At 37.7% G+C, this 27,037-nt stretch overlaps 4 protein-coding genes across 5 annotated transcripts; 1 reads left to right on the top strand and 3 right to left on the bottom strand.

The window, feature by feature from the left end:
- Window positions 1-50: 50 nt before the first annotated feature.
- LOC145222898 (uncharacterized) lies at window positions 51-2,936 on the top strand. The gene has a single exon (XM_080089137.1). It carries the CDS (start codon window positions 716-718, stop codon window positions 1,496-1,498), a length of 783 nt encoding a protein of 260 aa, XP_079945263.1. The 5' UTR covers window positions 51-715; the 3' UTR covers window positions 1,499-2,936.
- Window positions 2,365-11,099, bottom strand: LOC145222897 (uncharacterized). Its single transcript, XM_080089136.1, has 12 exons — window positions 10,718-11,099; window positions 10,540-10,611; window positions 8,404-8,506; window positions 7,150-7,246; window positions 6,595-6,664; window positions 6,408-6,531; window positions 5,731-5,796; window positions 5,629-5,672; window positions 4,423-4,534; window positions 3,852-3,927; window positions 3,008-3,095; window positions 2,365-2,910 (listed from the first exon to the last, which is right to left on the bottom strand). Exons 1-12 carry the CDS (start codon window positions 10,806-10,808, stop codon window positions 2,531-2,533), a joined length of 1,323 nt encoding a protein of 440 aa, XP_079945262.1. The 5' UTR covers window positions 10,809-11,099; the 3' UTR covers window positions 2,365-2,530.
- A 4,242-nt stretch (window positions 11,100-15,341) lies between these two features.
- On the bottom strand, window positions 15,342-20,508 carry LOC145223791 (uncharacterized). The gene is made up of 13 exons (XM_080090180.1): window positions 20,359-20,508; window positions 20,214-20,291; window positions 19,888-19,990; window positions 19,396-19,492; window positions 18,885-18,960; window positions 18,718-18,822; window positions 18,049-18,217; window positions 17,782-17,892; window positions 17,431-17,594; window positions 16,798-16,933; window positions 16,423-16,507; window positions 16,297-16,357; window positions 15,342-16,011 (listed from the first exon to the last, which is right to left on the bottom strand). Exons 1-13 carry the CDS (start codon window positions 20,405-20,407, stop codon window positions 15,623-15,625), a joined length of 1,623 nt encoding a protein of 540 aa, XP_079946306.1. The 5' UTR covers window positions 20,408-20,508; the 3' UTR covers window positions 15,342-15,622.
- Window positions 20,509-21,117: 609 nt separating this feature from the next.
- On the bottom strand, window positions 21,118-26,975 carry LOC145223790 (uncharacterized). 2 transcript variants are annotated; one of them, XM_080090179.1, is made up of 11 exons: window positions 26,812-26,975; window positions 25,592-25,747; window positions 25,173-25,275; window positions 24,057-24,229; window positions 23,884-23,991; window positions 23,523-23,583; window positions 23,136-23,275; window positions 22,486-22,588; window positions 22,159-22,349; window positions 21,924-22,077; window positions 21,118-21,855 (listed from the first exon to the last, which is right to left on the bottom strand). In XM_080090179.1, exons 1-11 carry the CDS (start codon window positions 26,915-26,917, stop codon window positions 21,441-21,443), a joined length of 1,710 nt encoding a protein of 569 aa, XP_079946305.1. In that variant the 5' UTR covers window positions 26,918-26,975; the 3' UTR covers window positions 21,118-21,440. The 2 variants fall into 2 exon arrangements, with proteins under 2 accessions (XP_079946305.1, XP_079946304.1); XM_080090178.1 differs by having other exon boundaries at window positions 21,119-21,855; window positions 25,592-25,750.
- Window positions 26,976-27,037: the final 62 nt, after the last annotated feature.

Here is a 27,037-nt window from a genome sequence, read left to right as displayed (position 1 = left end):
GGTTGGTAAATGTGCAGAAACACGAATGAAGTCTGCACCATTTGGGCAATTTTTTACTTCGTTGTTGTGGTGGGTGGTTTCAAAACCTAATTAGTTAAAGCGAAATATGTTGAAAATCAACGCCGACAACTTTACAGTTTACACAGGAATATAATTCGTACGAGGAACGTTTCGCTGATTGGATAAATGCAGTGAGCACATAAACGTAGCCGAAGCAGGTTCGCCAGTGAAAGTGCAGAAAATCAGAAATTAAAATAGTGTCCACCTGTATTAAAATGATAATTGGTGTCAACTGATCGTCTTTCAGTGGGTTTTAGAAGTAATGATTTATTATAAAACACAGTACATGAATTTACGTATAAAAATGTGGTGGAAATTGATGATTTTTAAAGACCCGACTTACATGGACAGTTAAACAGTAGTAAATTCTTGAGTCTAACACGCCTTTGAGTATGCAGAATTGGTTGTTAACGTTTTCCTGATGATATGTCTATAAAAAAAACTAGTATAGGCCATACTTGAAAGCATAAAAAATGTTAATAAGCACATAAAAATCGGCAAACAGTAAACATTGCCGTTTTTCCCTTGAAATTAACATAGCCAACTAAAGTTAACGAGCTGAAGTGTTATTTTAGAAAATGTATTTTGTCTCCAATTTAGAGAATCAAATCTTTGTGGAAAAAAGATTTCAACTACTTGTTCATGTGTTTAAATTATGGATTCTGACTCCTTTAAAAGAAATGAGTTTGAATTATTAATTCTGCAAGAAATTAAACTTCTAAGAGAAGAAATCAACAATGGCCTTAAGTTGATGTACGAAGGAATAAAGCAAGAAATAAAAATCATACAGAATGATTTCAAAATTGAAGTTGCAAGTTTCAGAAATGAAGTCTTGTCAGGATTTGGTGTTTCTGCAGAAGCAACCAGTTGCTCTGCACCGGAAAGTGATAAACTTGGACAAATCCAAACTTTTGGTGATTTCCAAACTGGACAAGAGATCTCAAGGAACCAGAAAAGTAAATCGCAAACCGAAAATTCTCAATCTTTTCAGCAAAATTGTGTTTTAACACTTGACAACGGAAGTCCAACAAGTTTTCAACAAATCTGTCCACCAACAAATTCTGAAATACTGCAAGAACCACAATCCAATGTAGTAATAAAGAAAACTATTTCAACGAAAAAAACTAACGTGAAACAAACGAAACGCCAAAAATACAGTTGCAGATTGTGTAACAAAAAATTTTCCACCAAAGAACTTGTTGTGATGCACAAACTTCAACACAACACTGTTAACCCGCAGCGCTATACCTGCCATGTCTGTGAAAAAGGATTTGAATTCCAGTGTAATTGGAAACGTCACATGCGATGCCACACAGGTGAAAGACCTTTTGTCTGTGAAATGTGCGATAAAGCTTTCACTCAAAAAGCACATTTACAAAAACATTTGCAAATCCATGAAAAAAATGTTCATAAAACCAAAAGGAGAAGAAAAGCGTAATAATTGTAATTAAGAGCACTTACAATTTGATTAGCTTAATTCTTGAGATTAAATGAAATGTTGTTTCAACTAATAGTAGGTTACAGTCGTGGTTCCCAACCTTTTTCGACGAATTCCTCACTTAACAATTTCAAACATTTTCATTCCTCCCCAATAGACTACATAGTAGATGCTAAACCACACAAAGATCATTTAAAAATCACTCTTTTCTCAACTTTCCATGTTATATTCCCAGAGCTAAAGTGGCTATTTACAAACCACATGTAAAAATTAAAGTAAATTCCTTCCCTCAAGTTATTCCTCACTGGTTGGGAACCACTGGGTAACAGCTTGGGTGCTGTATTTGATAAAACCTATTTTTTGCAATTAACTGGTGTCATTGAAATGTAGGACCCTTGTGTTCGTGAACCCTAAGTTGGGAACCATTGCAGTAACTTAACCTGAAGAGAAAGTATTTTACCGTCTTGCCAGAAATTAAGAAAATCCGATATTGTTATGTATTTTAATTTGTTACAGTAAATGAAAGTGTTGTTTCATTATCAAAGGTTGAATCACAAAAATGGTTAAATGTTGTGAAAATATCCTTTCTTTTCCTTTGCATTGTGTCTGCATACTATTGTCTTTTTGCAACTGCACAAAGATAACAAGACGATCAGTTTGTGCCTAATAACCTGTTTGCTTTAGTTGTGAAGTTATTTTAAAGATTAGTTCCACTCTGGTTGGAGGACTTGGTTGGGATGTTTGGTACTTGACAGTTTTTTCGAAATATATAACTGTTTATCCTTCAACATTATCTCGACCAAATGTTAAACTAACAAACAACTTTGCTCATCTTTCTGAACCCATTTAAACTAAATAAAAGCAACTTTAGATAACATGTGTATTCGACAATATGTTAAAGTCACTATGACGTCATAATCACAACGCGACTGGAAATATTCCACTTTTATCGCGTTCCTCGTTTTCTCTCCCCTCGAACGTCACGTGACCTCTGTAAGTTGTTTCCAATAGCGACCATGGATGACGTCACAATCACACGCGATGACGTTTATGACGCGATGTTCTCTTATTGTCTTTTTTAGTTGCGGAATTCGCGGGTTTTTTCCTCGGCGCGTCTGTTTTGCTCTTTTCATTTCTAGAATGTTTTTCGTCATTTTGACGTCTGCTTTTTTTGTGACGTCGCGATCTTTCGTCATCTTTTCGTTTATGACGTCGTTCTTCCTTTGTTTTGTCATTTCTCGAACGTCGCTTTTCGACGTCATTTCTGTCGTCGCGACGTCGACGTTTTTCTGGCGAATCAGACCGCTTCTTTTGATCACGTGATTTGTGACGTGTTTGTTTGTTGCGATGTTTGCGCTCTTTGCTGTCATCCAGCGGTTTCTTTTCTATCTTCCCCTCATGGGATATATGACCTGAAAATAAAACCAAAGGTACTTTACGACCTGATTTTTGACATTTTGACACAATTAGTAAAAAAATTTCTATATGTTTTCTATGTTGACCTCTAACCTGATGACGTAGATTTGCTGGCGCGACACGGTCGAACGACTTCGGATGCTATGATCAGCTCGTTGCCTGGCAACGGATAGGTTTGATTCTGTCGAAAGTAAAACGAGAAAATAAAGTTTGAGTTTCTTTCTTCAGTACAAGTTGTTAGTTTGTATTCCACGGTTTAAGAGAATGATTCCAAACCAGAGGGAGCGATTCACATAAACTATTACAGAGTATTCCCCTGAATCACGTTGCTTTTGACAATATTTCGGGCCAGTAGCTTATGTTGAGTATTGTTTCACATTTATTTTTTCAAAAATTAAACGTGTTTATGCCACCCAAAGTTCTTATATAAGGAGCTTAATTAACGACCACATAAGAGTCACTTTCATTTAACCCTTGGAATTGCAATAAAATACATCAAAATACCCTTTTGTACGTGCCACCAAACGCTCGTGGAATGTTTCATCTCTCTGGCTTTGTTTATTGAGTTTTATTCGCTGACTTAACTTCAGCAATTCTATGAATTTAATAACCAATGAAGATAAACATATTCATACTGCGGTCAGCCCTGAAGCGTTGATGCAGACCAGCGATCGCGGCACACTTATCCATAAATCATAGCACACCAGGATCTATTAAAGGCGTCTTAATAGGCCTGGCGTACTATGAATTTAGAATATATTATCTACTTTATCTAGTTTTGAATGCAACATTTGCTGGAAACGCTTTCGGGTTGCCGTAAAACCTTTTGTCTTTGTCGCTTCGGAAACCAAGAAATTTGGGAAAACACTGGTTTAAGCAAATATTTGTGCTTTAAACAGCGAATCTTAATTAAAATAGGAATTAGAATGAAACTCACAGTATAACCGTTGCTCGCGTGCTCGTCTTCCGGTTTTTCTTTGTCGTGTTCTCTCTTCACTGTGACGCAACAGCACCTGTGATGACACAACAATGAAAGTTTTATTGAAATATGGAACAGTAATTCTCTCAATCTTATTACCCACGTCCCTCTACATACTTTATGTAACTTAATTTAATCTGGAATACACATAACTTTGCAACACTACGCACGGATCTGTTCATAAGTTTAATGACGGAACGTTATCAACCGATTATGGCATGAGCATTTGATAAAACTTTTGAACAATAAGGCATGCCGCTTTTTACGTCTATTTGGCCGTTATTTTCATCATTAAACATACGATTTTTTTCCTAAATCTTTAACTCAGTTTCAACTGAACTTTTCAAAAATATGATTTGAACTAGTTCCCCAAAACAAGACATACAGTTAAAGTCATTTAGTCGTTATTAATCTCTCTTTTGTTGTACCCTATGGTTGAAACCAATTTGGAGAGAAACAAGAAAATATTTTGATTTTCGGACTGATGCAATCAATATCATGTAGTAGAAGTAGTTATTCTGATATTTACCTCCAAACTACGATGGCAAGGAGAAAAACTGCAGCGATTCCACAACAGACGCTGATTGCCACGATCTGATCGGTGCTGAGTGCCCCTGATGCTTCGGAGGAATCTTCTTTATCTGCAAGAGAATATTTCTGGGTTACAAACAAATTAGTATACTCCAGGCCCATTAAAGGGGCATTATATCGAATCAGTCGGTCACCAAGCATTCCCATATGTCAAGGGGTAGGCTAGAAAAATCTAGTCTGCGGTGGGATTCGAACCCCGACAGTTACATTGGTTGCGAACACAAATAAAATGTTTTTACCCTGTGTAAGCGGAATAAACCTATATCCGTTTGTTTTCGGTTGCGGAGTTATAAGTTTTGTCGCTTTTTATGTTTTAAATCAATGTGAAAGTTTTACACTAAAAGGCGCAAGATTTCGCTTTATAAACTTGCCTTTAAGCGCAGGAAAAAAATGGATCAATTTCTTGTTGCTTTTGACGTTTATCTATCTTTATTGTTTCAAACTTTGCGGTAAAACTTGAGCTTTTACACAGTGGAAAATTGACAATCCTTGCAAGCATTCGGAAAAACTCCTGTCGTGGGTTCGAATCCCACCGCATGCCATAAGGGAAAGCTTGGAAGACCGGCTGAATCGGTATGACGCCCAGAGTTGCAAGCGGGCCCGAATTCTGAGCCCGAAGCCGGCCCGAACCCGAAAGTATAAGCCCGGCCCGAACCCGAAACGTTTTTGAGAAGCCCGTTTAGGCCCGAAATTTTGATTGACAGGCCTATCCACGAAAGCCTTGCAACAAAGTATGAGAAAGAAAAAAAGAGAAAAGACAACAAACACAATGAACAATAGTAGACAATGGGGTAAACAATACGTTTTAGAGTAGGGTAACGCCAGAGACTTGTTACTCAGCTGAGTGATATTATTGTAAAAAAAATGGCGGACACGGAACGTAAAGTCAGACCCGTTTTAAGCCCGTTTTCTCACAAATACCTAAGCCCGAACCGGCCCGAACCCGGCCCGAACCCAAACCCGGCCCGAAAAGCCCGGCCCGACTTGCAACTCTGATGACGCCTTTGCTAGGCCTGGTGTACTATGATTTATAAATGAGTTTGCCGTGATCGCTGGTCTGCATGAACGCTTAAGGGCTGACCGCATTACGTGTGTATATATGCACCATAGCTGCTTGCAAGCATTTATTAGTTTGTGTACTTACTTTTATTTCCCTTTCTTCCCGTATTGGAGTTGCCTACAGCCGCCCTGTAGAAACAAACCAAGTTAAAAATGTCACCATCAACAATGTTCCAAGCTTACAAACCAGTTAACGAGGTGTTTCGTTCCAGTGTGGTAACGGTCGTAGCTCTTCGGTTTGCTTGTTGAAGTTCTGGAGAAAATAACAAATAAATAATTTGTTGAAGTTACTGAAATGGATCACTCGCGACCTCTAGTGGTGTTAGCATCCTTGTGACGTCATTATTCAGAAGCTCTACGTCCACTATGACGCACAATACAGACCTTGTGACGTTACAGTCAGCGCTGGGTAAGGGGCTTAAGATGTTCGACCTTGAACACTCACAATACTTGGACGGACTTGTAACCGTGGGGTCATGGGTTCGAACCCCGTAACAGCAACAGTATCTTATTGTAACTTATAAGTTGTTGAGCTAACTTCATAAATCTAAATTTCAATAACAACTGATAGTTTTTCATTCCCCTGTTTAGTAGTGCTGGGCCCAGGCAGGCCTTATAGCTTAAGGCAGTGGTTCCCAACCAGGGAGGAATTCCCCACTAGGGGGGAATTTTGTAACTTGTAGGGGGGAATTTGTGTCACAATATTAATCTCTTACTGGTTGTCTGTGCTATGTGTTATTGCTGCATTTGCCGCAAACTAAATTTGTAGGGGGAAATTAGATTTGAATATCGACTAAAAGGGTACACAGGACAAAAAAGGTTGGGAACCACTGTTTTTAGGCAACAAGAATCATTTATTTGTACCTGAAACCGGGCGGGTACTGTTGCTGTGGGACTGCTCTGTACGCAACCCTGAAGGGCGTTTTCTTTTCACGGAGCCACCGGGAGAGGGCGCCATCACCCTGTATGTCGATCCTGAGTTTCGGGCCTGTAAAGCACAACAATAATCATCCATTGTTACGCCATAGAACGCTTGTGACGACATACGTACCCATTGTGAAGTAATCGCCTGGCAAGTTTTTACGGCAAAATCTTCCTTGCGATTTCCCATTGTCGATGATCTGTGACGTAACAAAACTGACCGTTACAAATGAATATGAGAAAGGTTGTAAAAGGGTGCGTCTTTGTTATTTTTATTGTCAAACCTTTTGAATAAGTTACACATTAGAAATCTTGCATTTTATTAAAAAAACATGTTTGACACAAGACATGGACTTAAATAGTAGCTTTAATAAAAAACAAATACAGGGATGTAGAATAAAACGTATCCATTTTATTAAACAGACGTTTCGACAAAAACCTTTATCATCATCAGTGAAAATATAATGTACATTGTTTCCGCTTGTACATTATTTTTTCACTGATGATGACAATTGTTTTTATCGAAACGTCTGTTTAATAAAATGGATACGTTTCATGTTTGATGTTGTTGTACATCTTCCGGCTTGGGTGAATATTTTAGCGCAATTGTGCTGCTACGATTTGCTTCACCGGCGAAATAAACTCAACCTATCATCGATTGTGGTGGATAACAATGTAAGGTCACCTCTAAAAATTTTGAGCATTCCCCGTCTTTCGTGTTTCCCAACTCCAACTTCTGGATCGCGATTTGAATCTTGGTTCCAGCTCGATCAACTTCCAAACTAAACACAAAAAAATCAAGTTGTTGACAACATAAAAATATGACAAATCCCCAGATGAAACAACTTTTCAACTTAAAATGTTGAGATCTAAACCAAAAAAGCTTAAAAACCTTTTAGTTTTAATTATTAAATTCCATTCGTTACTGAATTTACATGCTTCTAATGTTTCTATACTATTTCATGCTTTATATATTTCTTCTATATAAGTCGATGAAAAACGTTGCATTAAGCGAATATTTAACAAATAACGTGGCGAAGTTCAAACCAAAAAATTGTTCTGTTTGAAAAATTAGTTTCAACCTTAAAATTCCATTTGTTACTGAGTTTCCCAGCGAAAAAGAGCGTCTTAATGTTATTTTAGTCTTTATATTTCCAAATTATAATGTGGATATTTTCAGGCACCAGTTTTGCTTCTTCAAACTCACACGTCTTACAACTTCACAAAAGTTTTGCGCGGTTGTGCTATTTTTAATGTATCTCTTCGAGGCTTATGACAATATTTATCCGTCCGATCTATAAGTTGATCTACATGACAATTATCCCGAAAAACCGGTTTACGCACCAAAAACTTTTCATGTAAAAACTTTAATTGTTCAGACAATGTCGCAATGAAACATGACTCTTTAAATTAAAATAACTTATACACGAAAATAATAGTTTTCAATAAATGTCACAGCGTTTGGCAAAAGTAAAAACTGTTTAATTTTATTTTTAAGTTATGTTAAAAAAGGGTGAATCTAAAAAGTGGACTTACAATTAAAACCCAAAACAAAATGTCTCAAAGTTTTCTTATTTAGAGGCGAGTAGGACAAAGCGATAGATTCTTAATATAACTCATGACGAATGTACCCAAAAACATGCCTATTACCTCAAGCCTCCAGCAAACCACACTTACAAACTCTATACATAAGCTATTGCTGCCAGGCATATAAACTTTGTAGAGCTCTTCTGGCGTGCTTGCGTTCCATTCTTTTTTTCTTTGTTTATCGTGCACTGTACTACGCGCATTCAGTGTTATTTACCCTGATGAAGACGACCTGTATAGGGCTTTGAAACGTAGGAATAAAAATACATTTGCCAGAAGAGCTCTACAAACATCGCACAGAAACTTTTAACCCAATCCACTTTACGCAACAAAGTTAAATAAACCCACTTACTTCCACGTGCATTGAAACTGGGTCGTCAAAATTTCGCCCAAACCGACAGCGTTTATCATCCTCCAATTGTTGGTCGCTTTTATCGAATGAATGCAGTGGGTCCCTGATGTAGAAATAAATTTGTGTGGTTAAAATTTGCAAAAAAAATGTCCTGTTTTCATTGAAAAAAAGTTTAGGCTATAGTTTGTAAAGTTAATGCATTTTACCATAGTACGCCAGGCCTATAGATAACGTATCGCGTATTATGATTTCTATGTGAGTATACTGTGATCGCTGGTCAGGACTGATCCCAGTATGTACATATCCATCTTAAATGCTTTTTGGTGCAAACGTTTTCCCTGACATGAATTTAAAATTTGTTGACCGAGGTAATGTGATTTCGGACATTAAATTTTAAGTTTTAAATGTCGTTGGATCAAACATAATCAACATATATTTACAAATTTCTAAAAATGTCAGGTTTTTATTGAAAACAAGTTTAAAGCTTTTGAAGTAAATGTATTTTGTTGCAAACGTTCCATGATAACCGATAAAAACGACTCGGCTTGTTAAAACTCTTCCACAAAAATATTTTGACTATATCAGTTTACGTTGTTATATTGAAATAAAAGTGGACTAAATGTTTCGGCTTTTTCCCTTTTGCCCCGCTTTAAGCATTTGTCAACAAATTGGTTTTCATGTCAACTTTAAGTATCAAGCACTTAAGAAGCTTTTAAGCTGATGTTGCAATAAACGAAATACCGGTTTGTTTACATATAAATGATTTTAAATAGGAAAATCTTAATGAAATATGCGAAAAAAGTGACATATCAGAACTGGAATAACAAGAAACGTTGGAAATGCTCATGTTTAAAAGCTATTTAGGTTGCAGCAAATGAAAATTATTTTTGATAGTAAAAAAAAACGAGATTATAACCAGTGGACTTATGCAAAAAGATGGACAAAACACCCATTTTTGTCTATGTAATTCAAAATTACATCAATAACTCGCGAAAATGAGGAAAATATAGGTTTTTGTGCAACAGTCATTTAAGTTCAAACTTTGTATTACATTAAAACTCTGCATAGGAGTGACATTTAAAATTGTCGACCACGGAAAATTTTGTGCGCCTTCGATTTTGCCTGGGGATATCCATGAGATTCGGTTAACCAGTGTAGGCTTGTAACCCTATAGCTCAGTTAAACTGCTTCGCATCAATTTACACTGAAATATTGGCTCCCTGCAAAACTGGGTCTAACCACGGCTTTGTAATATTGCCCGATAATTTGTTGAGAAATAATGTCCGTGGTTCTACTTCGCACCAATGTTACAGGAATTTAATGCCCGCTATTTAAGTTGTTGTTAATCTTGGATAAAATGTAACAACAGAAAAGGGATTTCGTTGCACCACGCTACAATTTTTGCGTTTAAAGATTTTGCCTTAACTAGGAAAAAAAACATAATAACGGCGTTTGGTGACAGGTTTGCCCTCAACCTTTATACTTGTTAATCCATGCTTTGAGTCCCCCGTCGCACTGACCAAACCCAAAGCATAAAACAGAACGCCCAGAATGTTGATCGTTTGCAAAGTTGTTTGATTTTGTTAGTTACCAGAAACGGCACTATTTTATCGAACTTGAAATTTGATTTAGTAGTAAATGATTTTGTGAATGAAACCTGTTAAGGGATCCCACAAAAACACAAGTAATGAAATTTGGCATAAGGTGACCAATGTATAGTTGGTTGTGGTTTAACACACAAAAACGCAGCGATAGAACCCCTCCCCCCAAAAAACGGTAAATTTTTCGTATTTTTTCCAGGCCTTAAGATTTTTGCGGTGGTTTAATAAAATTTTGACTGCCTTGGAATCACTAAACATCGAATCAGAGGACAAGCAACGCTAAAATTTTAAGCACTTGCCGAAATGAAACAATCACAAACGCGTTTCACCACAACATCCTGTCTTGTAATCTTTCTTGTTACCACAGCTGCAAATAGGAGCTTCACCGCTCAACTTGTCAAGTTTCCAACCAAATTACAGGTTTCTACGTCACAATTTAACTCTTCAACTGCCGATTCTGCGCGTTCCGATCACATGACCGCATCGCACCTTCTCTGTACGCCATAATAGCGCTTGTGACGTCACAAATACTTACATCCGGGCCGGGGAACCACCGCTTCACCCTTCGAGATCCGTTTGGGGGGTTGGATGCGCTTCGGAAGGTCAACTAGAGGTCAAATAGATACCGGTTTAAATGGTGTACTGAATATTTTCGAAATCCGAATAATTTCCTTTTTAATTAAAACTGACACAACGAACAAATATCGTGTTACCTTTGCCACCTGCTCGCCTTTGACGTAACAAAGCACCCAGTGATGTCACAACCATACACAAACACAAAGTTGTTTTTAAATAAAACTTCATTGTGGAGCGACAAGCTTCGCCCCATGCCCTAAATCAAGAAACAAAAATCAAAAAATTTTACGGAATAATTTTCATAACAAACCGAAAGTGAAAATGAAAATGGCTGATGCGCTTTTCTTTATGACGTCACACAATGGATTATGAAGTATAATCCCGGGGGCGTTGTCTTGTGCAAGTTGAAGTTCGCTGTGTAATTAATCTGGCCACGGTTGAACTTGGCCTTGCGTATAAGCGATGTTCAAACTGAAATTACTTTTACATTTATGTCGTTTCTCAGATGTATAAAAAACAAAAATAATTTAATTTAATACAACAAACATGTACGACTTTAGGGAATGGCGTGAACCACCTTTACATAAAACTTATGAATCATCACACAACAAAACCTAACCAACAAGTTTCGTACAAATAATAATCGCAATGAGTTCGCCTTATTTATACGGCCACAAAGGCAGAAACCGACTTTCAAATCAGCGACCACAAATAAACAATAATTCCAATAAACCGAACGGACTGGTTTTCGTATAAATAAGCAACAGGTGTGTTATATATACGGAAACCCGCTGGCAATAAAATCCAATGATATCAATTTCTTTGCTTTGTTGTGCTTTACATACATAGTTTTTGCCTCTGTCATAACTTTTTTGACGATTTTTTTGTGGTAAACCACTCATAAAACGAACTAAAAATGCTGATAAGCGAAATATTTATCACCTTCAAATACATTATTAACTGGTCTTGTCTAAACTGTTTTCACTGTAGCGAATTCAGCTGCAAAATTAAAACCAGTTAAAACTGCGACGGAATGGAATAAACAGGTCGAATAATGTACTTGCGTGGCAGCATCAACGTCGTGGACGTTCTAGTGTCGCCGTCAGCTTTTTGCGGCTCGCTGCCTTCTCTACTCGGTTTGGGAGATCGTAACATGCCTTGGGCGACGTTGTGAACTTATCATTACAAGATCCACGAAAAAAGAAAGAAATATCGGTCTCATGTCTCTGGTATATTCAACTGACAACTAAATATTATGCTACGAATTAAATACCGGTTCAATTTGTGTTCACTACATGAAAAACAACTGTCCAATATTTGTTTTTGGTCTTTTATTCAATATATTCAGTGGTGGGAACTGGATATTATGCTACGAATTAAATGCCGGTTCAATTTGTAAACAACTGTCCAATATTTGCTTTTGGCCTTTCTTCTGAAACATTTTAAAACGAAGCAGAATTTTACTTGCATAAGTTTTCATCGTAAATGTTGAAACAACCTTTGGTTCCTGTGTTTCAAACTAGACCTCCAAGAATAATATGAAAACAACAACTAGTTTTACTAAAATGCAAATCAATCAAGTGTAATCTCATTCAAATGCAGATAAGTAAGTCGAAATGTTGTTCTGCCACCGCAATATGACGTCACAATGCACATCGCGACGCTTTCGTGGATGTTTCGAATTCTAATGTTGGTTTATCTTGTTATTGTTCGGTCACACCCGTAATTATCTCGACAAGTCTGTTTATTTTCTTCACGCAATAAAAATGTTTGTTTACACGACATTGCACGCTTGAAGCGGGTTCCTAAACTAGCTTGGTGCAGTTGTCCGTATAACAGTGGTTTCTGTTGACCTTATCCAGCTCTTCTGGCAATTGTATTTTTATTCCGACGTTTCGACGTCCCATACAGGTCGCCTTCATCAGGGTAAATAACACTAAATGCGCGTAGTACAGTGCACGATAAAAGGACTTATATCAGCTATTGCTGCCAGGCATAATATCAAGTTTATAGAGCTCTTCTGGCAAACGTATTTTTATTCCCACGTTTCGACGTCCTGTACAGGTCGCCTTCATCAGGGTAAATAACACTGAATGTGACTAGTGCATTAAACGCAACGAAGACACAGTGTGATGTTTTAATAAGGTGGTTCCCATGTTACAAAGAAGGGAAAAGATAAAAAAAATGTTTTTATTCCTTCACAATATTTTTGCCACTCCCGCATTGCGCAGGCTTGCTTTAAAAGTTTTTACACAACTTACTGGTCCACTTCAGGAAGCTGGTTCGGTCAACCCGCTTGCTTCATGTTGCAAAATATCCTTTTAGGGTAGCTTTGCTGTTAAAACCTTTTAATGATAATTGTTTTGCTGTGTTCGCGGATTTGCAAAAAAAGTTATAACGAATTTTACCCAAAATATTTTTTTTTTCAATCATAAACTTCATACATTTTGTCCTGCAAAATATGCCATTATCCTGATGAAGGCGTCTTGTATAGGACGTCGAAACGTCGATTGTTTACAATAAAACTGCTGGATGAGCAATACTTGGTTATACATTATGCCGGGCAGAAATAGCCTGTTTCATAAACTTCATAATGTTTGAACTGGCTTATGTATCGCTTAAAATTTAAAGCTTTTTCACCGCGAAAATGTTGTCAACGCCAGCTAACAACATGTTGGTATTTTATCATCTCAACAACGACCCCGAAATTTTATCTCCCTGACCCTGAGTTTTACTTGTTACTGGTTGTCTCCAGCTGTTTTGTAGATGAGATCGAAAAAATTGTTCTCTTGATGGTTGTGGCAAATGAGAAAAGTAATTAGAAAGTGTTTGTCATCCTTAATTGCAATTTTCGGTCGTCTAGCAACCTGGTAAGTGCCCGTAAATTTGCCTTGAAACATTTACTTGTTTCTTATGATGAAGGACAAAAACAATATTTAGGAAATAACAGTTTAGCGAAGTATTTTGCTATCGATGTCTTAAGATGCCGCTCGGGTTTCTTGTTGTTGCTGTTTTCTTTGTTTTAATGCTTTTGTTGGTTTAAATGTTGTCTTTTCAAGATATGCCATCATCCTTATAAAGGTGACTTATATGGGACGTCGAAACTCCGGTTGTTTATAATCTAAAACCCAGTGTAGAAAACCGTAGGCCAAACAGAATCAACCGTTGTACACAGTATGCGTATAATAAAACTGCTGGAAACTTGTTTATGATGTCTTAAGATGTTTCAAACTGAAAAACAAACCCAACCCAAACATAAAGTGCGCATACAAATTATTGTTTTGTCGCCTTTTCTTCGTTTCAGCCTTAATTTTGTCAACACGTGACACAAGACGTAACAATCGTCTAACAGGTGTGTTGGATGACAGGTAGGTGCGTGTACGACAAGATGGTGATATACCGTAGCAATAACGCACCGGGAGACGATTGTTTTATGGCGGATTAACATTTGCAGGGTTTGTCATATGACACACGACCAAACGTCGACTCGAATATCTCAGCTTGTGATTTGTTTATGACCGAGTCAATACTTTTCCTAGAATTTGCAATCGTATTGATTTTGTTACCTCAGACACAGCAGATGATTTGTTCGTTGGTCTACAACTTGACAATAATGTTGTGTGTGTTGCTTTTGGTTGCGAATTGAGATTTATGACGTAATAACGGTTTATGTTCGTTCATATTGGGCTGATTATGTTAATGTTGATTGATGTTGTACTACCGGTAAATATCTTGATGCTGTTTAGTAGCTTGTGCAGTACAACGGCGAAAAATGAATTCTCTAAATTAAAAACCCTGTGTTAAAGAGTGTGTTAAAAGTGTACAGCGGCTGGTAAGCGGACAACGAAACTCATAATATTTGAACGACAACCCGAAGCGATATTTAACTAAATAATTGCCTTTAATTTGTAGATTTTGCTTGGCGTTTACTCTGCATGGAGGGCACACGTTCATTTTTCCATCTGGCTAAGTGTTTTACTGGTGCAATTTATTTGCTGATTTCTGAAACAGTTGTTGACTGATTGTGGTTTGAAATCACTGCCTGATATTGAGGTTGTATCTTGAAACCACCACGAATATGTTTACAATAAAGAATGTTTTGTTCCAAAACATCTGAGGTTGTGGGTTCGATTCCCTTCCACTTTAGGTTTGAGAGCAAGATTATTTTCGTCTTTAAAGTGACACCAGCTTACATATTGTGGTTTAATTCCAAAAAAGTTGGAATATAAGCACTTTTTCTTCAAGCAATAAAAATAGTTGTTAATAATTAACGTCTCAAACATACAAAAATGCTAAACACTCCAAGAAAGTAATTAAGTTACAACCTGATTGTTTTCTGTTACTTTTAAACAACTTGGTTCTAGCAAAACGACTGTTTTCATAAAAGCATGATTTTTTGTCATCTTTGTTTTCATAATTTTTTGGTCAAACCGAACTCAACGACCTTGCTCTTGTCACTGTGACGTCACATGACCTTTAACGAGTGACCTTTACGAAATTATCGTCCCACGCATGCGCAGTGGTCGGTTTGTTTAAATAGCACATCGGCAGACGCAGACAATTAAGTTCAATTGCCGGTTTAATTAAAATTAGCGGGCACAGAATGCTATAGGTCGTGGTCGTGATTATCCTCGAACTATCACGATCATATGATTATCACGAAGTCCTCCCGAAAGTTATGACTCATGATTGAGATATTTGCAATCGCCTTTTTGTTGTTTTTGTTCAGTATAAAAGTTAAAAAAACAAAATACTTGCAAGAAATGTTGGTAATATTTGTATTTTTTAAACAAAAATCAAACGATTACGAAAATACGCTGATTTGAAATTACTAATTATTTCGACCACACCACAAACCATGTACTTCTTTTCTTTCATTAAATTGAGTGATTCGTGTTCAGTGCTTTGTTAGTAAATAGGTGAAGTCTCGTGGAAATTTAATCAATTAAGACGAAAAAACACAGAAGGTTACGGCAACAAATGAAAACGCAAAATAATCAAGAAGCGAAAAAAGTTGTTTTTGTGCAAATCGATCCTAGCGCTCATCTTCTCCGACGCTTCTTCTCATCCATTTCCCATTTGCTGAAAACTCGACGTAAGGTGGTGACGTCAGCGTCTGCGTCACTTCCGCTACAATAATCCTCGTCTACGTCATTCGCCTTTTCCTTCGGAACCTCGGGCAGTGGCCTCTGGAATGTTACATCACGACGCTGACTGTGACGTAACAAGTGACGCGGCATCACGTGGCCGGCTTGCAACGTCATCGTTCTCTCGTTGCCATATATGGCGTGCGGTTTGGGAACGTGGGATAAAGTTCGACTGCGATTATGGTTGTGATGATGATGCAATTGTGACGTAGGCGGTCGTGACGTCATCAACGTGTTGTGCGGTATCGGGGGGAGGGGAGTGTTGCGGTAAGACACTTGGCCAGCTGAAAAAGCATGATTGGTTGTTTTAGCTTGTGCCTTTATGAAAAATGGAAATGCTTGAGACCGACTTGATTCGGTAAAACGCCTTCATTAGGTCTGGCGTATTATGGTTCATAAATGAGTATGCCATGATCGCTGGATTGCATGAACCACTCCTGTCGTGGGTTCGAATCCCACCGCTCATTAGATTTTTCTAGCCTGTGCCTTGCCACATGGGAATATGTTTTGTTGTTCTATTATGTTAAAACGCTTTTACGAGATAAAAATAAATAAAAAAATTTGTTTACCTGATTTAGTGGAACGCAAGGAACCGGAACGACTTAAACCCGGAAGGCTCTGGCTTCGATTCTGAAACGAAACAACCAAATCGTGAAAAACTTTGCGGGAAACCGAAACGCGATGAAACAACTCACGAATTCGCCTCCAGCGATTGACTCGCTGTTTTCTTTTTCGTTTTTCAACTCTTTCTTGATTTGTTTCAGTTTGTCGAAATACAGTCTGAAAAACGAAGTCATAGTTATTAATGGATGAAATTTAAGTTACAATTTATTTATTTCACTAAAAATTGTAATAAGATACTGATGATGCCTATTACTTAGGTGACATATATAAATACATCTAAGGTTGAAAAAAATCTGTGGACAACTTCAGACTTATCAAAGTTTTCAGTCTGTTATTATATGCTACTGTTGTCTCCATCTGTCGAGTCTCTGGTGCATAGTGATTTACAATATACTACACACAGTTTATAAGATCAGCACCGACATTAATTTTAAGAAAAAACGAACCTTTTTATGAAGTAAACAGCCACTATGATGAGAAAACATGCGATCACTGCTACAACGATAATAATCAGATGAGTGGTGCTTATTCCTCCGGAACTCGTACTTGCTGGTTTCACCGTTGTGTCATCAGTTGGAATAACTTCCAAAAAGATAAAAATCAGATTTGTTTCTTCTTATGTGACGTTTATGGTTTGGTCCACAACCATGGCAACAAGATTTAAGCATTCATTAAACTGGTTCAGAATGACTTTACAAAGATGGTTAAAAAATGGTTTTGGCAGGAATGGTTCCCTGCAAAATCATTTTTAACCATCCCCGCAAAACCATATTTAACCATCCCCGCAAAACCATTTTTAACCATTTCTGCAAAACCATATTTAACCATCCCTGCAAAACCATTTTAAACATCCCTGCGAAACCATTTTTAACCATCGCTGAAAAACCATTTTAACCATCTCTGCAAAACTATTTTAACCATGTCTGCAAAGCAGTTTTAACCATCTGCGCAAAGCAGTTTTAAATATGGTTTTGCGGGGATGGTTAAATATGGTTTTGTGGGGATGGTTAAATATGGTTTTGGGGGGATGGTTAAAAATGTTATTTGTAGAGATGGTAAAAATAGGATGGTGTGCTTACTTGGCTGGTTGTTGTCGCCATAGAAACGCCTCACAGTGGCTGGTTGGTTGTTGGATGGTATTTCTTCCCAACCATCGTCGGAACCATAATCTGGTGACTTGCTGGTTGCAATGGTTCGCTGGTTTACTGCGAAGATTCGATTCCCATTCGCCCCTTTTGGTGTTCTGGAACCATTGAAAGAAGAATTGTGGGTTTGGCCCAAATCAAATCATGCTTGATTTTAAAGACATTTATTTGTCTTTATTATTTTCTGGTATTTTTGACGAAAATTCCGCCGAAAAGTTTTTGATGTGTTACTTTTTTGTCCTGAATAATTTAACAAAAAAATATTTTATCTGCTTTCCAACTCACGGTCTTATTTTGGCGGCAATTTTAGCTCCGGCGGGAATCTTCGGTCTCTGATTGGTTCGCTGAGGTTGTGTAAACGTTCCATCGTCGCCTTGCCAACCGCTGTCCGGAGCTCTGTGACGTCACAATAAAAACCATCATAAAACACTTGACCAAATTTTAGACACAACATACCAACAGAAAACATCATCTACCAACTACAAATTGTGACGTCATAAACCCACTATGACGTCACTGTGCTAGTTTAACGTCACAAGGAGGTGTACGTACGGTTGTGTTGAGGGGGTGGGTTTCCTGTCTGACGCGTAGACGAATTTGCCGGGAGGTTTAGGACCCGGTTTTCGCTGACTCAGCAATCTTCGTTGTTGTTGGGAGAGAAAGTTGTTGACGTTCGCTCTGCCCGGTGAAGTTGTGAGCGTCGTGAAAAACATCTTCTGGTCTGCGGTGAAAATGTTTAGGTTTTGATGTTTTGTTGAAACTGAGAGCACAACGTGAAACGAAGAGAAAGAAAAATCATTTCATCAGTTAATGAAACACAACACATGAATAATTTTTCTATGTCGTTTGTATTGTTTAATAAACGAGATTCAATATTTTTCAATAGAAGACGGCAACATTAGTATCTTCGCATTACTGTGAACTATAAAGAAGAATAAAATAATAGAAACAAACAAGCGCAAGAGCAAAACTAAACGGATGTAATGGGTGGTCAGTTATAAAACTGGGAAAATTTCGGGCCAACGAATCATATACACTAACGGTTAGTTAGTGACTAACCCATTTTCAGTTTTAATGACATTTAATGTTTCATGTCTTATTATTTATTTTAGATGACATGTTAAGCGTGTCAAGCTGGCGACGCAAAAAATGTTTCAAAGAAAGCGGGTGTAAAGGGAGCAAAAAATGTCGGAGGTAAAACTAACAACTCATCCTTCGCACCTCTGAAACCGGGCGGTTGTTTAATGAACTTGAACCTAAGCAGGAATCCACGGTAAGGACCACGTGCAGTTTTCACCCCGTGAAGGTCGATACGCAAGAGTGAACCTGAAACAAAAGTCACGTGATACTAATGACGGTGGTGTGACGTAATATGACGTCGTGGTTACCCTGGGAAACGTAGTCGCCTGGTGGTTTTCGGCCGCAGAATCTACCCTGGGTTTTCTTTGTTCCCAGGTCTATGATCTAAAAAACACAATTATTGTTTCACAATTACTATTTTTAGCTGCTTTATGTGCGACGTTGTTGGTTATTTTGGTTTTGGAAAGAAAAATTTGACAAAAAAACGTCAAAACTTCAAGCTTAAATCTTTGAAACATGAAAAAACGCGCGTGGGTTAGTGTATGTTACATCTGCCCTTTCTTCAAACAAACCCGGAAAAGTTCAAGCCTAAGTCTTCGACACGAGCACTATTGTTTAATATCTATTACTCTCAACATTTGTTCGGACATGCATGTCTGAGGTATAAAGCATTAGAGACAACTTAGCTATTTCATATATTCCTTTATCACCTCAAGGTACTAAGCACTGTAATATTTCATTATTTCTAGCAATTATTCGGACAATTTTTAGGGTTTAATTCATTAGAGACAACTGGCGTATGACTTGTATTCTTTTCACCTCAACGTATTGAGCCCTGCAACTTTTTCCGGTGGGTTGTGTCATGTAGAGATCCTGAAACGCAATCTTCACTCTCCAGCCAATGGGAGCTTCTAATCTGAAAACGTAAACATCTTGTGAAAAACTTTTAACACGAATTGAAATCCGTTGGTCTGAAGAAGCCCTACCGTTCTGGTGGGCGAAACGTCAGCAAAACTACAAGTCCATAAAAAAAACTAGTATTTTTTAATGGTTAAATCATGTCGTGAAAAACACAATCAGTTGTGTACAAGTTACAGAGTTCGGAGAAATTTCAGTTTTGTTGGACAATGAAAAATCAGAAGACTTGTTCATAATTTTTGGGACACTCATTTTTTGTTAAACTGAAGATTTCTGTTAAGAACTCGTAAAAACTATCAACAAGAAAACAAACCGACATGTCATGAAAAATACAACTAGTTGCACGACTTTTTAGGTTTTCATTAAATGTTTGTTAAACTGAAGATTCCTTACATCCAAGAGCATTGTAGTTGGGTTCCTCCAAACTTTGGGTAGTTCTCATTCTTCAATTTCTGCCAAGGCCAAATTGCCTTCATGTAGTTAATGCAATGCTGCCCTGAAATTCAAGTTTCTTCAACTAAAATTGCTTTTACAGATCTCTCAAGTCGGACATTTAAGCAAAAAGTCAAAAAAATACTAAAAAATACCACACAAAAGTATTTTGAAAACGCTGTTGCAATTAAAGAAAGTAAAACCTCTGATTCTGTCAAAATCAGTTAAGGTAAAAGCAGACAAATCATTAAATTGTATCCTTAAGTCACGTGACCTTCAATACTCACATCCCGGATCTTGTATGGGGGTTTCCCCTGGTCCCAGGGTTTTAGGGGGTGTGATGCTTGGGGCTCTTGCAGCGTTGCCTGGCAACATAAAACTCTAATGTTGAATCTATATTTTCTTGTTTCGATAAAAACTCAAAAAACTTACCGAGTGCTACCAGAAACAGGAGGACTGTGACGTAACAAAGAAAGCTCATTATTGTGACATTTTCTTTCAAATGTTGCGACAAATTGTTTCTTAAATTCCTTTCAATTAATTTTAAATAATGATCCTTCTGACCTGACAATAATACTTGGTTAGAAATCTACAAACAGGCAACTTCGTTTAAACTCTATTCAGCCTATCCATTATTTGTCCCAGCAAGTCGTTTTGATTATGATTTCATTTTGTCTGTTCAGTTTTAAGTGTTCTGCTATTTCCTCTATATCAAATGTTTTCAGATACATTTCTAGAAAACTCAGTTCTAAACTTTTAGGCACAACGGTATCTTTTTTTTTCTTCTAAAACTCCCACCAACATTTTTTAGCAAGGCTACAAATCACAGCACCAGACAGGCTGAGCTAACCAACTGAACCATGTGTCCTTACACTAATCCACATCACCATCACTTCCACCTCCTCATTAAACAACCCAACATAATCACCACATGAATAACATAACTCCATAATAGAGAATCAGCATTGTGATGCAACAGAGCCGCATTGTGACGGCGACAATTACTTCCTCGGAATCGCCTAAAAACAAGTCTGGCAAGCTTAAAATGCCTCAGGGAACAATCAACGTGTTCTCCTTATCTCACTGTGACGTCACACTGTAGGGTTTCTTGTGTCATAAACCTCCGTTATTTAGTTGCTTTGTTTGAGTAGGAAGTTCTTATTTATTTATTTCAATGTTTACAGATTCAAAATAACGATTGATTAGCCCCCTTTCATCACTTTACGTATGTTTTTTGGGGGAATTTCGTTTTATTCTGGCTTGAAATTTTTTACAAATTTTTGTTAATCCTTAATTTCCCCCCCAAAGACAAATGCAACATTTTTTTTACAATTCAGTTTTGTTACGGGCTATCAAGTTATTGCAAACAAAACACACGATATATAAAGGAAACATTTCCAACAGCGAATGATGAAACTTCAATCATACAAGAGCTACAACGCAAAACCTTTGCAGAAGTAGCATGCTATCTCACACTTCAACAACTTGTTACGTCACAAAATACATTTATGACATCACATATGGAAACTCTGACGTCTGCTCATTTGTCTTTTCAGCAAATTTCCTTCGACAGGAATTTCAGCCATTAACATCGCGCGCGTTTTATGCAAATTATCGTCGTCCAACTTCGATATATCGTTCATACTTCGCGACATTCCACCATTCGCCAACTGTTGCATCATAATCGCACCCTGTTGACGATGCAGGTCGATTGTGTCGTCATAATACCCAGCATTGTTAGGTGGAGGCTGATGTTGCACGTGACCGGGGTTATACGGGGTCATTTCGTCGTCATCGTTCCGCTTCAGTGAGTTGCTACGCTCGATCAGTTTCATCTTTTTGTAATGTTCGTGGTCAGGATGTCGCATCGATGAACGAACCGAGTCAACCGAACGCACAGACTGCCGATCGTCGTCATAAACAGGCTCACTGTGACGTCATAAACAGTAATAATAATGATAACTGTGACGTCATAAACGTTATATATTTAGTGTTACCTGTAAGGATAGTTCCAACCTTGGAAACCTTGCAAAGTCGGGTTTTTCTCGTAAATATTCGTTAAACTTTGCGACCTTCGCAAACCCGGGTTCATAGACATCATATTCATGTCACGTGCCTGCTGTTCACGCTCCACTGCGGCCAGATATTCGTCTGTTGTGACAAAAGTTGTGATGTCATCTTACTGTGAAGTCGTAATGTTTTCAATGTTCATCTAATTATTACGTCACAAACCTTCGAATATGACGCTTCTTCGTCTCCTTCCGTCGAAAGAGCTGTGGTATGACGTCATTTCCTGTGGAATCGCAAACCGCTGTTGGTTGCCATGGTAATAATCGTCATCGTGGTCGTGACGCGGTTGTTTCTTCTCATTCTCGAATGTTTCCTTTGTTCCTCGGATTTCTTTCACTCGTTTGATCAGCGACCTGTCGCAAAGGATTGTGGGAATTCACACTCAGTTTATTTGTTAATGAAAGTTTTGTAAAACTTGCGATTTTGTGATTAATTTCAATTTGTCAGCAGTTTGCAGCAACTGATAAATAGACAGCATATCATATTTACCTTCGAAATACGTATGCTGTTCCGAGCATTAGGATGAAAATGCATCCCATCGCGATTAATATGTAGACATACATGGGAAGTTGTCCACTGGAGGGCTGCTCCTCTGTAACAAGCCAATAACAAACCAAATTAAAAACTGTTTGCTGCTTGTATCATATACAGGAAGAAAAAAAATGATGGGGATTCGACCTTGGGAGCGTCTTTCTAGGCGTCACTAGATAGTATCTTTATGGTATAAAACCTATTTCTTTACATTAGTGATTTTGAAACAAAAACAAGCAGGTAATTGGCGGCCGTTGGTAAAATAAGGATCTGTGATGCGGCCGTCGTAGCGAAAAGGTTGTGCACCCCTGATGTTCTAGCACAAAAACCTGATTGGGATAAAATTAAACTATTTCAATTGTATTGTCGCCATACATAATTTGTATTTTGCAATTTGATTCTAAATGTATATATTTTCAACAAATTTTCAACTTTATTTTAATTAGTCCTGTCGTGGGTTAGAATCCTACCGCAGGTTAAATTTTACTAACATACTTCTTGCCTCATGGGAATACTTGGGAGACTGGCTGATTCGGTATGACGCCTGCAATGGGCCTGGCGTACTATGAATCATTTGAATTAGTTTTATTTTCGTCATTTTTAGCCACCTTCTTTAATACGCGTTGGTTGGTGATTTTGACCATACAGGTTTTCGCCAACGGGTCTTTGTTGGTTGTAGGTTGGAACCACGTTCTTAATTCTCCTCGTGTTCGGCTTTGATGTTGTAGTTCGGCGTCGATACACAATTCTGTACAAATAGTAACTAAAGTGTTTCAAAAACAAAAATATGGCCCTAAGCAAAGTATATTAGGCTGTTTGAGTGGAAATGTTTTCAGTTTAATTTTAAAGACACAACTATCTCCAAATCATTCGAGTGTTATTTTTATCGCTTCCTAGATAATGCAATGACATATTTTGAACCGGGCCTTTTATCTTGTTGATGTTGTGCATACAAGTTCCCACCTGTGTGGAGGTTCGAACCCATAAGCTCTTACCTTGTCCTCGGCGGCAAAGTAGGTGCCTTTGTCACTAGTCCCTGTGCTCTTAAACTTCGATCTAAATATGAGATGGATAGATAAATGAAAGTTCATTGTGCAGATGATCAAATTATCGCTCTTGTCAAGAGCATCTCATTTCATGAAATTCAACTACACGAGCACGTGATATTATCATGAAAATTCAACGACACGATCACGTGATATTATATGGCAAGTTCACGTGATATTATCATGAAAATTCAACTGCTCGTTCACGTGATATTATCATGAAAATTCAACTGCTCGTTCACGTGATATTATCCTGAAAATTGAACATCATAACTCCAAATTCATCTCACAACAAGGCCATGCAACTTACCTCTCATCCCAGGTTGAACGGTTGACGGTTCGACTCTCACCGAAGCCATGAATCCCTTGTGATTAAGCGGAGAAATATCAGCCTGAATATCGACACGCAGCTCCGATCCTGTAAATAAACGTAGAACATGAACAATACCATCGACTGTGACGTCATACTGATGATGCGCATACCAAGTGTGACGTAATCGCCGGGAATTTTACTTCCGCAAAATCTAGCCTGGGATTTCTGCACTTCCAGGTCGATGACGTCAACGAATTGTGACGCACAATTGCCATTCTCTGCTGGCTGTAGATCCATTGTTTCAAAGGAGACGCGGAGACGCATTCCGGGAACGCCATAAAATCTTAACAAATCAGATTTTTGTAACACAAATTGGGAAACAAGTTTATTTTCAGGTAAAATGAAAGGTGGAAATCGTTGCAACAATGGTAATAGAACAGGGAATAATTCCAGAATCAATTTAGCAGGATTTAAAATAAAATTTTCAGATTGAAGATTTCTAAACATAGAGAGATTTTAAGTCCTCTATTACTAAACGTTGACAACTGTAACTAACTAAGAAGTCGGTTTTTTAATCACCACAGAATTTGACCTAGGTTGAAGTCCTCTGTTTCTAAACGTTGGATCTTTTACCCTAAGACAGGGATGGCGAACCTTTTTAGTTGAATGGGTCAAACAAGACATAAAAATTCGGAAAGAAAACAAAGTGGGTCACATATTTTATTATATGTCAATGCTAAGATGCTTGTTGCTGCATCTTTTCTGCAAGTCGCAGCAGTCGTATCTGAGCTGAGACGGTTCCTTGCACTTGATTTTATGAAATTCATGTGTGAAAACAAAGATTCGCATGAATATGTGGAACAGAACAGCGTTAACAAAGGTACAACAAATCGTTTCAAGTTGTACGTTTAAATAAACATATCTGTTGCCTCACAATTGACTCAACAATCTATATTTTGAGACAATACGCAATCTGGCAAAGGACTTATAGTTAACTGTTGCGTTGGTTTTTAATCTTGGAAATCGTGTAACCCTACCTATAGTAATCAGTATAAATTTTTGAAACTACAAGTGGGTCACTGGAATTCACGTGGTGGGTCACTTTGTGACCCGCGGGTCAGTGGTTCGCCATCCCTGCCCTAAGAGATTGGATTTGCCAGTGCATTAAACCGATTCCTTAAAAACCAACCTGCAAAAATCTAAGATATCCAACAACCTTTATGCCTGTTATGTCCCAATGGTTTATGAGATCACACTTATTTATATATTACGTCACAACTACTTACATCCACGTGCATTGAAGTTGACCGAATATTCCGTCCTCATATCCAGTGTTACGGATCGTCGCCCAATTACCAGAAACCTCGATGTTGTTGATGCAGTGGATCCCTGAAACAAACAACAAACTCTATACAACTGATTACAATATAACGATGTGTTAAAAACGCCTAGAAGAGCTTTTTGTTTGTACATTATACCTGGCAGCAACAGCTTGTTCAAAGCACCAGCCAAGTTATGACACAAATCTGGTTTACCAATTATCCCCTGTGTTTTTTACTGCTGGTTGAAAACATAACGCTATTAGAGCGATCTTGTAAGTCACTCTGCAAACTCGTTTTGCTACTCGACTACTCGAAATCGCTTGTAACTCTTACGACTCGACTTATTTGCAACTCTGCGATTCCAACACTTCAAACCTACTCACATGAGGGTTCTTGTAGAGGTGCTTCCCCCTTGTATCTCCTCAGCACAGGTGAAATATATTCCCTCACCCTAGTAGCAGGGGTGGCCGCTTTAATGCCGGGTTTTCTTGCTGGGGGTTTCCTGTTTATTGGTCGCCACTTGCCATCGACAGTGCCACCTGCTGGAAATAAAACAGCAAATATGATTTGCATTTCATACAAAGAAAGGAATCATACCCATATGAATATGTGTTGTATAGCTTTTAAACCTAGTTACAGTCGTATGTATAACTGGCGCATGTGATTTTGAATTGTGTGTGGATTGATAAAACTAGTCAGTCATTTTTCAAACAAACAAAGGCTGGTAATAAAACAGCCCAGGGTTCAAACTCTTGTAAACTTTTCGTGTTGAAGATGAACAAGTTTGCTTTAGCTTGTCAGTTTAGATTTTTGTGGACCAATTTAAACATGGGTATTGTCCAACATTTTAACCAGGGTTGCCATCAACATGGACCCCGAAACGGACAACCGAAAAAGAGTTTTCTCACCAACGAAACATGATGTTTTTGAGCAAATCTTTGCATTTATACGAGCCATGACATATCCAATGCCATATTTTTCGCCAGAAACAATCTGTTCCAGCTAATCCTTGTTCATAGAAAATACTTTGTGCATCTCATGACAGCTCAGACCTAGGTTTACTTTTAGCAGGGATTTGACTTGTAATCGTTAAAAATAAGTCAAAATATGGACAAATCTTAGAAACAAGGACGATATGGCAACCCTGATTATAACAAATGCAGTTCTGAAATACGTTTCGACCATTTAAGTCCCAGCTTTTAATCCCAACAGACCTTGTGCATGTTACTGGAGTTGATTTCAATCCTTTTTTATTATCCAAACACAAAATAGATTGTGCTTTAAGCTGTATTCTTGATAATTTTTCTATAATTTGAAACAGACTTGTTGGCTTAGAACTTTTTGTTATTAAGTGAATAGTTACAGCTTTAATGTCTTGCTGAACTTGTAGAAGATTTGTTGGTTTAGGATTTTTTGTTATTGAGCATAATGTTACAGTGTTAGTTTAAAGAAATTAGGTTGATTCTGCTTTTTTGTTTCAAATTCTTTAACCTTTTTGACTTTTGGATTCAATGTGAAACTCCAATGTGAAAGCAGCAAACATGAGAAACGAAAATACATAAAGAAATTAAAAGCAATTTTATGTGAAGCTATTTAAACTCACTTTTCTTCGTCTTTTTCGCGTTTCGTTGAGCAAACGATGACGTCACAATTATGTCACAAAGTAATAGTGTGATGCAAATCAGTTTTAAACAATGTCGAATGTCCATTGTTTTGGTTTGAATATCGACCTTAAACGGACTGGAACAAACATAAAATGATTGTGAAAAAAATACTTGTAACTTATATTGAACTAGCTGATGCATTGCGTTTGTGAGACATTTTTTGAA

This window comes from Phallusia mammillata, chromosome 4, assembly GCF_965637545.1.
Source record: "Phallusia mammillata chromosome 4, kaPhaMamm4.hap1.1, whole genome shotgun sequence".
NCBI lineage: Eukaryota > Metazoa > Chordata > Ascidiacea > Phlebobranchia > Ascidiidae > Phallusia > Phallusia mammillata.
Note: the sequence above shows the minus strand (reverse complement) of the source record. Positions and strands in the feature narration are given on the sequence as shown.

What these genes read in the sequence shown, in the direction of transcription:
- LOC145223790 (XM_080090178.1), bottom strand. Translation starts at nt 26,917, where the DNA reads ATGGACATTCGACATTGTTTAAAACTGATTTGCATCACACTATTACTT. An exon ending in ACAGCATACGTATTTCGAAG is followed by an intron (nt 22,350 to 22,485) that starts GTAAATATGATA and finishes CCTTTGCGACAG; the next exon opens with GTCGCTGATCAAACGAGTGA. An exon ending in GGTTGGAACTATCCTTACAG is followed by an intron (nt 21,856 to 21,923) that starts GTAACACTAAAT and finishes ATGACGTCACAG; the next exon opens with TGAGCCTGTTTATGACGACG.
- LOC145222898 (XM_080089137.1), top strand. Translation starts at nt 716, where the DNA reads ATGGATTCTGACTCCTTTAAAAGAAATGAGTTTGAATTATTAATTCTG.
- LOC145222897 (XM_080089136.1), bottom strand. Translation starts at nt 10,808, where the DNA reads ATGAAGTTTTATTTAAAAACAACTTTGTGTTTGTGTATGGTTGTGACA. An exon ending in AATGCTCAAAATTTTTAGAG is followed by an intron (nt 6,665 to 7,149) that starts GTGACCTTACAT and finishes GTTACGTCACAG; the next exon opens with ATCATCGACAATGGGAAATC. An exon ending in ACGAAACACCTCGTTAACTG is followed by an intron (nt 5,673 to 5,730) that starts GTTTGTAAGCTT and finishes TTGTTTCTACAG; the next exon opens with GGCGGCTGTAGGCAACTCCA.
- LOC145223791 (XM_080090180.1), bottom strand. Translation starts at nt 20,407, where the DNA reads ATGAGCTTTCTTTGTTACGTCACAGTCCTCCTGTTTCTGGTAGCACTC. An exon ending in TGGCGACAACAACCAGCCAA is followed by an intron (nt 16,934 to 17,430) that starts GTAAGCACACCA and finishes TCTTTTTGGAAG; the next exon opens with TTATTCCAACTGATGACACA. An exon ending in GCTGTTTACTTCATAAAAAG is followed by an intron (nt 16,508 to 16,797) that starts GTTCGTTTTTTC and finishes TTCGTTTTTCAG; the next exon opens with ACTGTATTTCGACAAACTGA.